The sequence below is a fragment of the Branchiostoma floridae genome, chromosome 11 (assembly GCF_000003815.2).
Source record: "Branchiostoma floridae strain S238N-H82 chromosome 11, Bfl_VNyyK, whole genome shotgun sequence".
Lineage (NCBI taxonomy): Eukaryota > Metazoa > Chordata > Leptocardii > Amphioxiformes > Branchiostomatidae > Branchiostoma > Branchiostoma floridae.
This window is the reverse complement of record NC_049989.1, coordinates 6317647-6336663: the sequence shown is the minus strand read 5'-3', so window position 1 is coordinate 6336663 and position 19017 is coordinate 6317647. Positions and strand designations below refer to the sequence as shown.

At 41.7% G+C, this 19017-nt stretch overlaps 1 protein-coding gene across 4 annotated transcripts; it reads right to left on the bottom strand.

Moving 5' to 3' along the window:
* Positions 1–12731: 12731 nt before the first annotated feature.
* LOC118426662 (arrestin domain-containing protein 3-like) lies at positions 12732–17202 on the bottom strand. 4 transcript variants are annotated; one of them, XM_035836181.1, is made up of 8 exons: positions 17055–17199; positions 16585–16719; positions 15765–15899; positions 15238–15467; positions 14963–15145; positions 14498–14680; positions 13770–13968; positions 12732–13399 (listed from the first exon to the last, which is right to left on the bottom strand). In XM_035836181.1, the coding sequence occupies exons 2-8, from the start codon at positions 16700–16702 to the stop codon at positions 13260–13262; spliced, it is 1188 nt and encodes a 395-aa protein (XP_035692074.1). In that variant the 5' UTR covers positions 16703–16719; positions 17055–17199; the 3' UTR covers positions 12732–13259. The 4 variants fall into 4 exon arrangements, with proteins under 4 accessions (XP_035692074.1, XP_035692077.1, XP_035692076.1 ...); XM_035836184.1 differs by having other exon boundaries at positions 16585–16716; positions 17059–17178; XM_035836183.1 differs by having other exon boundaries at positions 12733–13399; positions 17059–17202.
* Positions 17203–19017: the final 1815 nt, after the last annotated feature.

The following is a 19017-nucleotide window of genomic DNA, read 5'->3' as shown; positions in this document are numbered from 1 at the left end:
GTCTTGAATTCCTGCTTACGGTCAGATTGGCCACAGTGAAGAGTTAGGCTTAGGTCACATTTCCAAACCGGGGCCCGGCCGTGCAACTTTCGTGAGGGAAAAGAATGATACAAAAGACATCAAAATACACAAAATGTCAACATAAGATTTATGGGCATAATTTGTGTATATTTCTAGGTATACACTGACTCGGTTTGGAAATATGACCTAAGCCTTAGCCGAGACATAGGAAATATATTGCACCCAGCCACAAGCTTGCCATGTAAAAGTATGTCCTCATTAGTGAAGAATGTACAGTATTTCAGTTCACCACCAACTTACAATGGTGCCCACTAGTTTTGTTCGCACGAGAGGTTGAACGAGATGAAGCACATTTCTCCCGTTAAAGTGACAGCAAAACTTTCACGTTTAGCACTTGTTGCAGAACCTATAGCTTCATATAGATGCATATTGAAAGGAAGAGGTCCAATTATGTTGCCATCTCTTATCACCCATTCACAGACGCTATGTGCAACGAATGCAGCTCTGTATCGCGAAAAACAGTAGACCGCCAATCTAACATGTTTCTTGAATATCGTATTGTTGCTTTGTATGTGAAGGCCTTACGGAATCATTGCCCGTGGTATCCTGGGAATTCAGATAGCTTTATAGTCAATTCAGAGCTGTAGCATTGCTGACATCCTATGCCTATGAGGATATGTTGCCCTAACGATGAACTTTGCCGCTGGATGAAGAATCGCTCGTTATAATATATGTTCATGCAGCTTCAGGGTTAACGTTCATTACTGAGACTTTTATAATGACCTCTCCGGGCAGTACCGGAACCTGATGCCCTTTGACATGTAACAATGATGACGTGCTGAACAGAGGCCGTTAGAATGTAGACACTACATACGAGACACCGCCCAGGTTATGTTGTACATGTTGCTGTACCAACAGTCGCGTTCATGGCCACATTGCTCGGTGTGGGGAACGTGGGCCAGATGTCGCCACTGCACGAGAAATATGGCACTGCATGAGGAATGCCGAAAAACAGTTGAAACAAGGAAGCGAAATTTTACATGCACACAGGCGAGACGGCACACACACACGTACACACACACACACACGCACGTAAGCACGCACGCACACACACGCATGTAAGCACGCACACACACATATATATATATATATACACGCACGTACACACACGTACACACACACACACACACACATATATATATATATATATATACACGCACGCACACACACGTACACACACACACGTACACACACACACACACACACACACACACACACACACACACACACATACACACACACACACACACACACATACAAACACACACGTACACACACAGAGTATGGCCAGAAGGTTTCCCCTGAAGAAGGAAAAATCGATGAATGCCTGGAGAAAATTTGTCCGGTCTGAGTTACTTTGTCGCCTGCCGCTCTTATATCATTAGTGCCCACGCACTACACGCTTCTTACCAAGGAGCTTATTCAATTTGAAGAGATAAGACACACGTTTTAGTAGAATAATCGCATCATACTGTCCCTGGACAAATTCTTTCTTGTAGTATATATGAAATATATGTCCTAAATTCTCACATTAGAACCGTCGGAGTTCATATAGGTGTTCAAGACAGTCTGTTGTCGATTTTCTCTCAGTTTGAAAAGATTATGAATAGCAATTTGGCAATGATAAGTAATAGAGGGGATTGGTAATATGGCATGATCCGGACATCAGAAGCTGTTGGGCCATCAATCAAATGATAATGGATGTTAAATTCGAATATATGCAAAAATTAAAGTGCTAGCTATTGCGTGGAAACCAATAAGTATATCTGGGATGGACAAAATAACGCCAATATTGCCCCTTTTCCATTTTTTATATAGGGAGATATTTCGCTTCTGAAGCAAAACAAACTGATTCTCCAGCTGATTCTATCTCCGCTCCCTGAAGAGTCCTGCAAACCAATTACATTTTGCGCCGCTGATTCTGCTTCCGCGCAGAAAATCAAGTCAGGAAGACGAAAAATCGCTATCCTACTTCTCTGCGATAACACAGCGGCCCGCCTGGTAAAGTGGTTTTCACGGAGACACCAGTCTTACTGTGCACCTGAGAAGGAAGTTGGGGGAACTAACGTGGTTATGTGCTTATTGCCGCACCAGGCCTGAAGCTACAGATAACGCGCCTGGGGTTTTTACACGCCTCGCATTAAATGGCTTTAGGAATATTCCATTTGGAGAGGCGAAACGTCTCAAACGAAGAATATAATCCTTTTTGAAGGTGAGGTGATTCTCTATTTTTACATTCAAGGCCGATCCCACGGACACATAGTTTTATAAGCAAAGTTATAGGATAGTTTAGCGTGGTGGAGAAAAATGGCATAAGTGTATGGCAATATCGAGAACAAATGCATATAGCAAAATACATTTATAGTCTAGCAATGGCATCCAGAAAAAAAAGACAAATTGACAACATCTCTGGTCAAAACCTAATCATTGCTGAACCATATGTTTAATTTACAAAGTGAACTGTAAGTGTAACTACTGTTGCGCCTCGAACTTACCTTCTTGAAATTGGACGACAATTTAACTTTACAACAGTCATGGCGTTGCGTTGCCTACAGCTCAATCAGAAACATTATTAGTTCTAGTTTCCCATGTGAAAGTAACCATCCCGACACCTCTTTATGACTTGAGGAAGCACGAAAACAGTGAACTGCCTTTATCCTGCCCAGAGCTAATGCGTGTGCACATTGAGTTATGGACCCAGCACGGCCTGTTCTACATCAACATTATGCATTCGTCTACCTGACACAGGAAGGCATGTGACACAAGGTTTCAGAAAGGAACGACTTTTCTTAATTAGCCACAAATGGCTTAATTAGATTGGGGATGTCCCACCTACAGGAACCTATAGTGCACTTATCATCAGCATGCCCAAAGAGAGGTACATTCGGCCGCTAAAACACAGGTCACACGGTGCATGCTAGCGCAATGCTAGAGTTCAACGACCTCATACCTTCACCAAATAATGTTAACCTTAACCATTGACTTAACCGTTTCCACAAGATACAGAACTGTTTCAAAAATGTTTCAACGTCTTTACAATATAGCAATTGTATATTTTTCTTTACAGTTGTAACATTGGTCACTTTCTGTTAGATTTCCATTTACGATAACGATAGCCAGACTCTTTTGTGGTCTCCCTTGTGCGCCATCTCGACATATATAGCCCAAAAGGTGGTTCATATATCCATATCCTGTTTTCTGTTTTCATATAACGCTCAAAATATCATCTGACGTTCTCCTTGATTACCCTTTATTTAATATTCACAGATCTCCATCTGTTGATATATGTTTCCCTGGCCTGCCACCGTGGTCGCTAAAGCCTGTAGATCTTCTGCGTAGGAGTCCTGCAGTACTAGCAGACTAACTGCTATAGGGAGAATAATGTTCCAGAGTTTGGTCGTCCGGCGGACAGATTCCGATGTTCTTCCATGAGCATATCTGCATGCTCTTTGCCGTATAAATAATGCCATGAAATTTTTTACATTTTCCATAAAGTTTCATCATGTATTGATTGTCATTGTCTTCTTTAGAGCAGATGAGCCAGCTGCATCTTTTATTTCCGATAATTTATAGGGAAAACCGTCTGGTAATTCGTAGCAAGACGACCAAATTTTGCGTTATTGCCTTCCGTAATTTTAGCGCAATACGTAGGGGTTTTCTGTAAAGCGTTATCAGGACCCACATGCAGATCCTCTACAATCCATACCCCGAAGGAAGGCCTGGTAGGGCTGGAGGAGCTCTGTCTCGTGGCTCGGAAACTCCAGCTGGCTTGCCGACTAATCGGTACATCCTGCCCGCTGTGTGTGTCCCTGTCCCCGATCAGATAAAGGCTGGACTGCCCAAGGTGTACTTGGCATTCCTGTCCAGAGGAATTCGTGACGAATATTTGCGGGTAGTATAGATTACTGATTAGCCTGGGACTGGCGAGAAGGACAATATGTCAAAGGGGAGCAAAATCCCTTGTCCAGGTTTTCGGTTATACAAATGTAACGTTTGCTTTGATACTGATGTCTATGTATCTAATGGACTAGATTGTCGCCTGTCAACCACAGTCGTTTGAGAAAACTAGCAGCGCCTTCTGTAAGTCGTGCCTTGCACTGCAGCAGTCAATGGGTGAATCTGCCTCATGACATGGATATCAAGTATATCTACACACTAGACCAAAACTAGTTTTGCTTCTTTAGTTCCTTGCTTGTGTAAAATCTCCGAATTCATCAACATATGGATATCATCATTCACATCATGAAGAGCAATAGACTGAACAGGTATGTCGTCAACAAACCTTTAAGACGTCGCCTCTGACCTCTGACATGATTGATCGAGCAACCATCGTTATCTCGGTACTTCATGCGTGGATAACGCAAAAACAAATTGAACACATCATGACAACACTGACCTCTAACATACGTATAATTTTGACTGTGAGAGAATATTGAAATGAAAGAAAAGAAAAACGATTGTTTTACAATCAAAATTCGCTTACATCTAGAAAAATAATGCATGGGAGACATACTGTATCCATTCTATTATTATAACTATCATTATCATATTATAACTCTGAATCTTTGTCGTGCCTTGTCAGACTATTACGAAGTCATGAAATTCTACCTGTCCACGATCATTTTCATCAATTGTGCAGGCAAATACCACAAGAAAACCCTTTGTTACCGACCCCCCAGCATCTAATAACCCTGCCGATGTGCATGACCTTTCATCCCCTCCATATTGGACACTCAAGGGCAGTTGAAAGATCGGCCACCTGACCTAATTTCTGAACCGCCCGACCGTTAACTTGAGTTCCAACGTGATGATGGGTATCTTTTGTAGAGAAAAGAAGCATTGCGTGAGGGTCTACAGATTCTTATCTCTGTCGTGGTCCATCCGGCACAGAGGAGCACATACAGATGAAAACGTTGATTTATCCCGCGGTGGGCGATGATTTGTGAGCCGTGCAGAGCCCCGGTAAAGCCGGGCAGACCTCCGCCCTTTACGGCTTATGTTTGATAAAGGTTGGTTATCTGTGAGATGGCAGGAGCGCGTGTTTGCTGTGCTGGCCTACTTCGTTGGGCTGAAAGGTCGGAGATGAAGGAATCAGCAGGCGGATTTCACGTCCTGCACGGTGGTGTTAAGATAACCCTATCAATAATATCTCTGAGATTCAACACGGGGGAAAAAATACAAATTGTCCCCTCACCGGCTATTAAAGCACTTCTTATTCCATTGACGTTTGTGACAGGGTGACTGAAAAGGCTTTAACTGTATTTTTATGGATTTTAGTGTGTGTGCCCCTGTCACATTATCCACGATCATTTCGGGCGTATCGATGGAAGATCGGCCATATTTAAGGTCGAAAGATGGTTGCGCGTGTTTGTCACCTGAAAACCGCCTCTGTCACATATAAGCCATGCTTTGTACCTTGTGCAATTGTTGTCCAATAAAGTTATCATTATAGGCGAGGCTCGGGCGATTGCTGCAGAATCATCGTCCGATCGATTTTCGTCAAATGTGACAGGGGTATTAAGGCCCCCTTTTCACTACACAGACATCGCGCTGAGATTTTGCTGCGACCTAAGTTGGATTGTGTAACCCTCGACATCGTAATTGAAATATCGTGAAAGATGTTTTTAAAAAAAGCAATACACAAAAAGCGTAAAAAAAGGCATTTTTTGTCTGTGAAATTCGTTGAGTACCTTGTCAAATCGTCAGTCATTTGGCCGCCGCCCCCAGTGGAATGGGGTATGAGGGAGCAGTGGCCAGATTTCGGGGGGAACTGTAGATTCCGGAATCTAAGGATTTATACAAGGACTTGAAAGCTGAAATATCAAGGGCAGGTAACTTAAGATGGATCCCGCAGCATACCGGGAAGTAGGTCAGGTTGCACGGGAGAGTTCTAGGTCACGACCTTTCCAACAAAGCGACATGCTTCACATATAACACGGGAATAAATAAAAAACTACACATTCAAATCTATACTCCGAAATCATATACATAAACATGAGTTTCCATGGGGAAGAGTAACGTTTCTTGTGGAAATATTTCATGTTCAATTTGCATCCCCTTAGATTTTAGACTTATTCATAAAACATCTTTAATCATATTACATGTTGAGGGAAACCTATTTCTATCTTTTGCCAAGGCGCAATGTCAACCCCAACTCCCCCACCCCTCTCACCCACCCACCAGGCTTACGATGACAAGTGCCCGACATTGACGGCTGGAGTCCAACCGGTGCTTGCCAAGGCCGGCGGCTTTATGGAGTTTACCTTGGAATTATCGCCAACATTATCGGGGATATCAACATTGACAGAGCAAAGCCATGAGCCCCGCGGGGACCAGGAAAGCTTTCAGGGGCTAATCCTGCACTTTCCCGGGAAAACTAAATGCCCTAACAAAATTTATGAGTTGAGTGCTGAGAATAAAACACATCGAACGTGTGAGGAGGGGCGTTAGACTGAGAGTACGGTTGTGTCTCTCTTTGCAACTCGCCTCTCTACTAAATGGTTATAGGTTCGTTGCCCTGAGACACGCAGGTAATCGTAAATCTCTCGTTTTCATTAATGACTCATCTGAACACCATTAAGCCGTAATGAAAATTCCCCCACGTCAATTTGACACCTTCTATGGTTCCCTGGCGATTTGATGGCGGCAGTGTTCAGGTTAATGTAGGGTTAGCAAATCCGGTGTGCTCCCGGGTTAAAAAGTTCTTACAAAATGACCGTACATTCTGTTGATGCTGATGCCACAGTTAAACCTGTGCCCTTGGGTGCTGTAGCGTGTGGATAACCTTCAGTGTCAAGCTGGTGTCTTTGAAATTAGATGGGGTGGGGGGCAATATCTACTAGTATTCTCTGACATTGTTATTCAACGTCACATTTCACTACTGGGCCCCGGCCGGGCTGTTTGTGGAAACGAACAGTAAAATGTATACGAAAAGATATGCACAAATAATGCACGACTATTATCTTCTCGCTTTGTGTAGTTTGGTGTCTTTTATATTATACTTTTCGTTCCTGAAAGCTGTCCGGCCGGGCACCGGTTTGGAAATGTGACTAGTTCTGTTCACACCCATTGGATTTGGAGTAATTCTAGAAGAGGGCTGCTAATGGACTGGGCTTCTAAGATAGGCATAGAGTGCTGGCGTACGCATTTATGACATGGTGAAGTTGTTTGAAGTCCTACAAGTGTACACTTATATAGCTGCATTGCTGAAAACTTGCCTATTCAGCTATCAATGAACTTGCTACAATCAAGCACGTTATATAACATCCTTTGCTACAACCCCTCGAATGCCTCTAGAGTCGGTAGAAAGGAGCCCTTGCAGTTGTGTAGACTAAGAGGGATACACTTTGCAGGTTTGAGGTCGTCACAAATTGAGTGGGATTTGAAAGCCTTTTATGGCAACACTGCAGCTGGGACCATCAAAAAGTACTGATTTGCAAGATCGTGTAGATGGTGGCATGTACTTGAATGGTTATCTCAATTTTCAGAGGGTAGCCAGGTAGCCAATGGAATGAATTACGGTGAAATTACAAGCAATTTGATATTCGTGTATCGTACAAATGTTACACATAAAAATTCAGTGACATAACCAGTTGCGGTACAGTTCAACCTCAACTGCTACTCTTACACTAAAATCAACAAATGACGTAAACCTAAAGTATGAGGGATTTTAATATTTAGAGATAGTAACATTCTGTCTTTGTATTGATTTTTTTTCTAAGCGTAACACAAAAGATATTTTCCCTCAGATACTCATTACGTTTGCTCCACAAGATTGGCATTGTCGCGTAGAAGTGGGGATTTACCACAGTGAAAACCTTTACCACTCTCTCTGGTCCAGTACCCAATAGATTCTCCCGTGCTCTCTGTTCCCTTTCATAACTGAGCCTCGCGGGAGAAGGGAATGAAACATCGTCTTACATTACGGTATCCCTGAGCGGCCATAATGAAGGCTGAGTCCGTGCAATACGATATTCCACAAAATCTGATTGAAATAAGATGATCTTTAGGAAAGCTCGGTGTTTTTCTTTCTTATGACTCCCTAGGGGTGCATGACTAGTCTCTACCAGACTCCGGATCGCTGGAAAATGGAACGAATAGAGAGGAACATAACCGGCCACGGAACAGCTCGCGATCGCGTGCTGTTCCCTGGCCGGTTATATTCCTCTGGCCGGCTTACTCCTCTGATATGTTCCATTTCTACGATTTTTCCAGCGATCCGGAGTCTGGTAGAGACTAGTGCATGACACAAAACGAGCATTTGTCATCAAAGGCGGAATTAACAAGATACACCATGTAAATGGTTCCAATACCTGCCAGCATTTGTGAAATGTCACATCTGGGCCGTGAAAATTGTGCAAATAAATCTGTTCAAACCGTCTGATTGAGATATTCACGAGGGGAATAGACAATAAACTGCTGATATTTGTCAGATATACAAAGCTATAGAACTGTAGTTATGTAGATGCCATACTTTGTACCTCGTACAATTGTTGTGCAATAAAGTTATCTTTATTAATATACAGGCTACTAAGAATGATTTTTGGCTACATATACATTGAATTGTACATATTAAGATTCATTTTGTATGTCTGTTATCGTGAATGATAAATATTTTGTATCCTATTATGACTTTTCTGTGGTCGTTTTTTAAAATCTTTTTATTCAGAGGTCAATTGAAACAGATAGGAACAAAAGGAAAACGTGGTTAATGTACAAGCGCCGCCACTAAACAACAAAGAATAGGTGCACTAAGAATCGTAGGTATATAAATAACTAGAGTTCCACGAACACATACCTTTGCCAAATAAACCAGGTTTGTTATGTAGAATGATGTCTGTAGACAAATGCGTTACTCATTTCATTTTCTTTCTAATTAAATGCTTGGAGTTGGTTTATAAAATTTCGGCATTTATTATGCAAATTAGATCCCAATTTACAATTAATTGATATCAAATTGTATCAAGCATTACTTAAGCTATCAGCATACCAAAAATCATGATGATCCTTTGATCCATTCTTGACTTATTCTCTTTCAAAGTCTTTAAATACACCTCTTACTCTCTTCCCTCTTTCTCAGTTACATATGTGACAACTTTGATGAAAGTACTATAATGGAATGCAGTGGATTTATTAACTTGTCCTAATCAATTATGCAAATTAGCTGTTAACTTGCATAATAAGTATCACATTATATAAGTCTTCATTTAGGCTATCTACATGCCGAAAATCATGACGATCCGTCAACACATTAATATTTTCTCATTAATTATGCAAATGAGATCATCATTTGCATGATAAATATGTATTGACATTTCTCTCTTTCTCAGCTACATATGTGACAAGTTTTAAAGCCCTATCATGGAATGTAGTGAATCTATAAAATATCCTCATTAATTATGCAAATTAGCTGTTGATTTGCATAATTGTTATCTCATTATGTAGGTCTTCACTTACGCTACCTACATACAAAAAACATGATGATCCGTCAACATGTTCATATTTTCTCATTAATTATGCAAATGAGGTCATCATTTGCATAATTGATATCTGTCGACATTTCTCTCCTTCCCAGCTACATATGTGACAAGTTTGAAAGTCCTATCATGGAATGTAGTGGATTTATAATTTTTCCTCATTAATTATGCAAACTAGCTGCTGATTTGCATAATTAGTATACCATTATGTAAGTCATCACTCATTCTATCTACATACCAAAAATCATGACGATCCGTCAACACGTTGTAGAGTTATTCTCATCCAAAGTTTGAAAGGAAACCGGCGCCTGCAGTTCCAAAAAAGCCGCTAGGGGGCCCAAACTCACAGCACTTACTCTCTGCCTCAAGGGCTATCTACCACTCAAAAATCATGATCACAGCAGAGATATCAAAATTTGAGGTTCTGCTGCAGTACCTTAGCAAGCCGCTAGGGGGCCCATTATCGAACTTTCCCGACCCCTACCCACCTACCAAATATTATCGGGATCCATCCAAGACTTCTTGAGTTATGCTGTTAACAGACAGACAGACACACAGACACACACACAGACTCACAAGCCCAAAACATAACCTTAGCCATTCTGGCAAAGGTAATTACAGAAAAAGACGAGAGTCTAGACAAGCAAAAACCCAGGTCCAAACCCCCTCCCTCTCTACATTTTTACACATGAAGTAGGGTAGATTCGACACGGGTAGATGAAGTAAAATAAGTGATTTATTATGAGGGTTAAAAGTAATAGAACAAAGAACAGGTCAGTCTTGTTCTGCGTGTACTAACAAGGCATCTATCTTCACTACTGAACGTCAGTCTGTCTTTATTCCCATAGAGAGAATATTCACTAGGCTTAGATTTGGCATTTCAGACCATAATCGTATCTCAGTCAACGATAAATCCTTCATGTCTACATGCATAATTCATAAACACACCACCCAACCAATCAGCATAACCGTAACATTCATTGATTCAGCATCCTCTGCGCAGGCAGTGTCAAACAAGTCCGAAGGACACAAACCTCCGTGAAGTAATTTAAGTGTTTGCTCCAGGCAGAGGGAGTTTTTTCATGGGGTACATTTCAGTAATTCTTCATTACCCAACAAAACTGGTTTGGTGCTCAAAATCACGCTGCTTCATCTGGACCTCACTAACAACTAACATGCCCAAATTAAAGCAAATACATCAAAAGGAATTTGAGTGATACTTGCAAACAGAAGCTCCTTCGGAATACAGTGGTCTCCCTTCTGGGGCTAATGAGTTCAAACTGATGAGTGTGTTCCTTTTTTATTTAAACTTGGGAAATTCATCAGCTGTTTTCAGTATGATTGAACAAGATGTATGTTTCTCTGGAAGGCCATTCAGAAAACTAAAGTGTGTGCAGAGTGTGTGCATAGACTTACGATTCTGTATGTTGAAAGAAGCATGTAGTTTGCCATTAGAAGCGGGCTAGGCACTACCACTGGTAGATGTTGAAAACATCGTGATTGAGGGTAAATGTCAATATAAATTGTCATATTTAAAGAGACATAACGCTTTGTTTTGGATTTCGTGGCGCCAAAAAAAGTTGACTATTTCATTTTAGCACATTTTCTTAGTTCGTTGCTTGGTCGTGGGTACGTATATTTTTCAGCATTAATGTAACGTGCACGGCAAGACGCCTTGGATGATTGAGTACGGATATGGTTACGACAATACGGCACAAAGTACACATTATGGTACATGTGCAATGTAATTACGGCGTCATGTGAAAAGTAAATGTAACTTTAGGGGAACAACACTTGTATGGAGTCATATATCTTTTCATTTTTATATCTATATTGTCATTAAAAAAAAGATATACGACCCCATACAATGTAATTACGGCGTCACGTAAAAAGTAAATGTAACGTATAGAGAAATTGTATAGAGTTGTCTTTTCATTTTTATTTTTATACCATAAATCACTCAAACCCAGAGGACTCTTTCCCTTCGTCATTATTTGAGTTCTTACAAACCGCTAATTGATCACAGTCAGGTGGGTACTTTGTGCTCTCTGATTCCTGAATGCTTCTACAAATCACTGGGGATATTCGGCACGTAAATTCCACCTTTCCCAGCTGAACGTGACATTTGTAGCCATGAAATAATAATTGCTGCTTCCCTCTCTTTCTAAAATATTTATGGCGTTTCCCCGCAAAATAATCCGGCGATGACATTTGCCATAATCAGGGGATGAAACCCCCGGATCGAGGGGGGAAGGGTGAAGGGGTTGGGGGTCTGGGCGGGGGTGGTAGAGCAGACCACCCGGCCATGTAACGTTACATAACGTTAAAAAGAACCTCCGAAATAATTACTACTTCACAACTGACGTTTGTGAAAAATAGTTCGTAAGTCCATTTTGGTCTTAAACAGTTATAGCATTTGGAATGAAAAATGTTTGCCCAGCATTTGTGTTGTTGATATTGAATTTGCAATTGCAGAACGCTATATTAGTTCCACGTTCTATCTGATACGGTAAGACAATGTGCTCAGTCATGTAATACGTATGTCCCGTCACACCAAATGTCACGTCTGGAGGAAAAAGATAAGAAGACAGAAAATGAATAACTCGTGGTTTTCACTTCGGCGGCCAGGCAAAGGTGAAGGGAACTGAAATAGCTGGTTAGATATTGGAAATTGATGGCGTTTTTCCGCTTGTTATTTTCTTGTCAGTACAAATTTAACTAGTAGCGAAACAAAAGTCAGCTTGCAAAAGCTGTAATTGCTTAAAATTTGATTCGATTTTTCTTTCATGTATCATCAAAGTAGGTATACAATATTACAGGTACCCACATATGGAAACTACTGTGTGCACTGTAATTGAGTGCAAGAATATCTCGCATAAACTGTAAGATGGTCACAAAAATGGAAACAAATCCTTCCAACTCGAAATCTTTGCCGCCACATTCAAGCCAACCTTGTTGATTGTTTTGATAGCTCCCTATCTCTAGTCGTGTTGCACGCACGCCCTCTAACGGCTTCTAACTGAAGCACAGGTAAACGTCGTAGTACCCGTCCTTGGTGCTGAAACGTATTCTGTACATCAGAAATGAAGCCGTTCATGGCATGTGATACGTGGAACCCATTCCGTACACAGATAAAACTCTTCAAGAAAAGATATACAAAGGTACTCGACCACAACTCTAAGAGTGGTAATTACAGAATAACGCGTCCATTCCACGACGAGCTCCACCGGGTCTGGCGATTTGCCTACGCTTGGGAGGGGGGTGCTGAATGTAGCTCGAACCAGTTTGCTGTTGGACGCTTTTTTGGCTACTCGCGCGCGATCGCATCATGATGAGAAGTATCGGTCGTATGCGACTTACCTGATTCTAAGTTGCAGGGGACTGAACTACAGCAGTGATCTCAATCTTAATTGGGTTTTTATACGGCAAGTTTGAAAATGCTCTAAGAACTTAAAAACAAACCACTCCAAAGGAGATGAGACCACTAGTACACTAAGCTTAATTGTTCTTTTTTCTTTAAATAAAACCCATTTATTTATAGATTTAATATGTTGCATCTGTTTTCATGACAAAGAGTTGTGAAGATTCAACAGGGTGGTCAGCCCCTGGTTCGCTTCAGGATATGAGTGAAAATGCCCTATAGGTCAGTCCAATTTCCGAGTTTAGGAGGTAGCATGGCTATGGCCGTATGGGATCATTGTATTAGGGCTGAGGGTGTTGGCTCCAGTCGTAGTACATGTACTTTGGAGCGAAGGTGAGTTGTCCCATGGTGTAGTCAGTGTCACTGCTGTCCCGTATGTTGGCACCACCCCCTGTCACCTCTGCATAGGTGGGTGGAGGAGCTGTGAATAGAAACAACGGTGAATTTCCCTGTACCTGTTGGTATCAGCTTCACACATGTCATTGAGCTCCTGGTTCCCCTGGTTCAAATCCGGCAAAGGACTTCCTGATTGGATTCATCTTTCGGAAGAGGTAGAAACTCGGGGTTCCCGTGTTCGAGGAGGTACCCCGAGCACATTACAACAGCCTTATTACTCGTATAAAGGTACCTACTGGCTGTACTATATACCCTATACATTGGGATATACATTGTCAACATTGCTAGATTTAGTAAACTAAAATGTCACTCCGTTATTGCATTACCGCTTGTTTTCATACAGAAAAAGATTTGTTGATGATGCCCTGTGGGAGAAGACTATTATTTTTACTTACGTAGAGGCGGTGCCGTTGCTCCTGAATAGTCTGGCGCACCTGGTAATGCTGACACACCTGGTAATGCTGGCACACCTGGTATTGTTGGGCCATACCCTGACTGGGAGCCACCATAGAGTGTCGTCAGCGGAACAGAGCCGATTATAATGGGCAGTTCAACTTTAAGGTTCACGTGTGGTCCATCAATGTGTGCTTTAACCTATGGAATATTTTTTACAAATGTCAGTTACTCGTATCAATTAGATCATGCATTGTAAGTTGTTCCGTACTTTCTTAACATCTGCCTAAATGCTACAGACCATGGCCATGAAAGAGCTTGTTCTTTAGATTCTATACAATTGTTGGAAGAAATTAACTAAATTCAAAAGAGAAATTCGTTACCAAACCGTTACTGGGAAATGTAAACCACTATCAACTCAACTAGATCGCGACAGGGGAAGAAAGAAGACGAAGCAAAAACATTATGAAAAGAATATTTCAGTCCATACCATACCTACCTAACGTTATGGTGGAGTGAAACAAAAATGTGTGTATATACACACTGGGATAAGACATAATCATAGAATTAAAAATCACGACATTAAAGTAGTGACAAGCCTTACATGAAATTTGTTCCTCTATAGTCCATGAAGAAGAACTTGTGCCAGAACAAGTGCTGAATTTGTTGTAATGTGTTTTTCTTCGAAATTCTTTAAAGAGCGCATACTAGCATCATATCATTACATTACCTGTGCCACATAGGTGATGTCAATGATGGAGCAATATCTCAGTCCAGAGGGGGGAGCGGCAGGGACTGGAAGAATCAGATCTCCGATGTTCTCTGACAGACGACTTCTACAGCCCAACCCTTCAGCGGAACTCAGAGTCTGGTGGGAGGATCTGGACTTCCTGGTGGCATGGAATGTCACAGTCTTGTGGGGAAGAAATCACAGGTTTTGTTGAACCAATAGTCCGGACAAAAAGTGACATTCCCATGTTTTTTTAATCTTTTATTATTATGCTACCATGTCACTGTTATATAAAGAATGACACAGCATTTCTTCTCCCGAAGTTAGGAACATCACGATTGTTTGCTCACAATTAACGGTACATTCACATAGCGCCATTACAAATTAAGGCTTGGCTTGGACATCGATAAGCTCCTTGATATGGTGAATCATGAAATTTTCACACTACAGAACATGCCAGCGTACCTGTAAAATCTTAGCTGTAGTCTTGGTGATCCTTGTGTTGCTGTTGTTTTCCAGCGACCCCCGCACAAGGACCCTCTCACCAGGACAGTACCCACCTCTGTCTGTCTGTGCCTGGAGTTCTATCGGTCCTGATGTGCAGCACAGGCAGCACAGAGTCTTGGAGTTCTGATTTGTTGATGGCATCTGTTAGGCAATGAAGGAAATAACGTTAATCTCTAAATGTTCACGTTGGTTTTATTTTCACGATGACATCACGTGTTTGCAAGCCAACTTACCATGGCACTTTGCTCTTGATTGAGATCGTACATGTCCAAAATTGTGAAGGCACATTTGGTGGTGTGGTCGAAACGCCATGGTCTGTCGACGATGCCCTTGATGGAGTAGCGTACGTAGCCGATGCCACCCTCAAACGACGAGGGCAACGCCGTGCCTAACTGGTACCGGAATGGGAACTCGTGGTATCCCGCGGGAAGGATTGGGTTTTCTCCAGTCTTGTCTCCCGACTCTGTAGAATGGGAATTCAAAAGCAATAAATAATAAATCCATACTACATAACAATTTACAAATTTTATTAACGCATGGTATAGTAATTCGTCATGTGTACATTACATTGAAATACAGTATTCATTAGGTGGTTTTTTTTTTCATAAATTGTGTGTTAGTGTGTGTGTGCGTTTACATGTATGTGCGTTCTTTTGTTGACACAATAGCTGCTTTCTACAATGATTATCTAATAAACTAATAAGTTTGATGAAAGACTTGGTTTTAAGTATGCCAAAATTTTGATCCTTGATTTGCTAACCTTTTCCCCAGACAGTGACAGTTTGATTGAAATATGTTTCCTCAGCTGAGTAGTGTTCTGTCCTTCGGTGTTCTCCTGAACCATGGGACTCGGTCCAGTGCAGGTAAGCAAAACCATGGAACCTGACGCGGACACCTGGAGATTAAATTAACAAGGCAATCAGCAGAGACCGCAGACTTCACCCCCTCAAGGGTAAGCACCCTCAGGTATAAGTTAACATACATATAGACATAATGTTACACACAGAAAATACACTGCAGAAACACACACTAACATACAAGCCAAAAACAGTATTTTACTTGCTTGGGATAATGTATATCTTATGTAAAGAGGTGGGGGCAAAATCTAAGAGACAATACAGCGTTCATGACATAACATCTCTAGTCATATTGCCCACAAACAGACACACAAAAATAAAATACTCACTGTAGAACCCTAGGAAAACGCCAGGTAAACAATTTTCGAACTTGACCTGCCTTTCCACGACCGCTACACACATACCAAATGTCACAAAGATCCATCCACAACTACTCGAGTTACACATGCTATTATTGACCTAAATACAGACCCAGCAAGTCCTAGCTCAACCGTTGACATGACATAAACACAACCTTACGCAACTAAAAGGTTAACGTTACATGTATTGATGCTAACGATAATGTTGCATGATGATGCTAACCATGAAGTTCAGCTACAACGTTAACAGTATAAATGTTGCTAAAATATGTCGAGGGTTTAAATATGGCACTGCTTGACACCTATTAAAGATCATATAAACTGTACACCTGTTTAAAACTAGGCACCGTGGCAGCACACGAACCTCTGGCTTTTATTCCTTCCGTAACGTCGGCAATCAGCTTCCCACTGACGATCTCTCCAGTCTGGTACACGTCCTTGTTGTTGTCGAAACTGACCACAAACGACTTTAACTTCCCCATGTCTGATTGTGGACCTACTTGTATGTCAAAAAGGGTGACGATTACTTTACTGTCATGATTTAAAAGAAAAATAGAATAATCCTATCCTTATTAGCCTACCCCAAATTCAGTGCAAATTGAGGTAGAGCATAGATCTGTAGCCGATACACAGCTCTAATTACGATAACATTAGGTGACATGAACATTTTGTGACTCAGCTCTTTCAGCTAAAGTATGTATAGCATTCTTTTCTAACAACCTTCAAACGCACTGGGTAGGGAAAATACAAAGGGAGCAAGCAAACTGATTCACACAGGTCCAATATCACTTGCACTGTACAACAGAGACAATGTTACCAGACAATTAAACTCACCTACATGTCAGAAAATGTCTCCGTCTATGTCTGCTTTCCTGTTAGAAACATGTCTACACTATGGTGTCCTACAGGTCACTGCAACATTAGCTTCTGTTTTCCGAAATGTGATATTCTTGAGTTGAAAAAGCCAATTGAAATTGGTAACGCTAGTTAACCTTTATTCGTTGCGTTTTTCACCAAGAGCCAGCTTATTCCAATCTGGCAGAAGAACAAAGCATAATTTCTGTATTCAACATGGTGATATTGTTGTTTACCTTTGTCATTCATCCCATCCACGATATATTTTCTCTCCTACCATGCTAATATGAAAATGTCTCAATTTGAAAACACCGTCGCGTTGCGTTGAGAACGACGGCGCTCCCGGAGGGCGTGACCTTTATTCGTTCTGACGAGACTCGTTATGTTTGTCCGCTGCTAATTACTTTATGCTGAAGCTATTGTTCCTGTCTTGACATGAATGGAGTGCTGTAGATTACAAACTTATTCAGGCAACAACAAAATCCCGACAACTACCGCTGAGTATTTACATCGCACGCAGTAGCGCGTTGGTAAAAAAAATGAGGTTGTTGGGTCAGTAGACCGTGACGTAGAATCGATCCTGGCGCCATACCGTTCCATGAAACTTATGCACCTTTCGTTGCAACTTGAACGGCGTGCTGTGGCTATTTCCAAGCGGGTAATCATCAGTTTGCAGTACAACCATCTGTACAGTGTTTTGCAGTGTTTTGCATCCTCCACGCGGCAAAATGTAATCCGATATATTTGTGTCAAAGGTCTATTCCGGCGGCCAACAACACTAAAGATGAAGGGGTGTGAAGTCTGATATGCCGCTGTTGTCAATGCCCTGGATCAAAGAACGAAAGATTCCACAATAAATGATATAAAACATTGCTGTCAGACTTGTGGTCGACAAATATGCAGTGGAAATCTTGTTATCGGTGTACCATACCCGTACTGAGACAGTTGGTATCGTCTTCACGGCCGTATTTGCAACAGTTTACATGATCTGGCTTGGGACTTTCACATTTTAAAAAAAGGGGACCAGAGTAAAATCAATTAATTTGTCGATGTTCCATATCATTTCCATTTTTGGTGGTGCATAAATTGTTTAATAGATGGCTGCTTAATAATCTAAGAGAAAAAGGCGAGTTAGTGAGTTATTAAAGGTAAGTTTAATAAATACCTTTTAATGTCGTCATCCAATCTTTTTCCCGCGGTTGCGACCGTAGGGTTCTGGGGAAAAACATGGCGACGTTCGATCGAGTGCGCCACAAGTGCGGGAGGTTGTGGCAACAAAGAGACGGTTTTCGACAATTGATCACACTTTGAGTCCAGTTACTGGTTAGCAACATAAAGTTTATTGAGTTGTCTTGTGCATGATAATTGTGAACTAGAAGCGAATGTGATAGATCTCTGCCATTCCGGCGAACAACACGGTGACGCAATCCTCCCATAGAGCGGTAGGCTATTACAATAAGGGACGGTACGTTTTTGACCTCGCTGTTTTCAAATGCGTGGTCATCGGAGCCTTTTCATGAATATTCTGAACACTTAAGTCTCTCGGTTATGCATTCCTGTGATTATTACTGATGTTGCATTTACCGTGTCTCCGTAGATTCCCTGTTTTTGAAAAAACGAATTAAGGTAACTGAACGAATAAAGGTTAACTAGCGTTAGTAGTACCTTAGTCTGTGTAACGCAAACTCCGCTATCCGGAGCTTGTAGACTCCTCCCCGCGGAGTTTGTGCGCCGCTTGCCATAAGCCGGGGGAACCGTTGTGGAATGTTTCAACACCAATGGTGGGCCTGGATTCTAGTCGAGCCCCTATTACCATGGAAACTAGCTTGTTAACGCTGTCACCGCTGGCGCCACGGGCCAGACAGGGGGGCGGTGATAGCCCGGGTGCGAAATGTGATCATCCCGCCCACTCCCCGCATGTTGTTTAGACATATTCCCACTG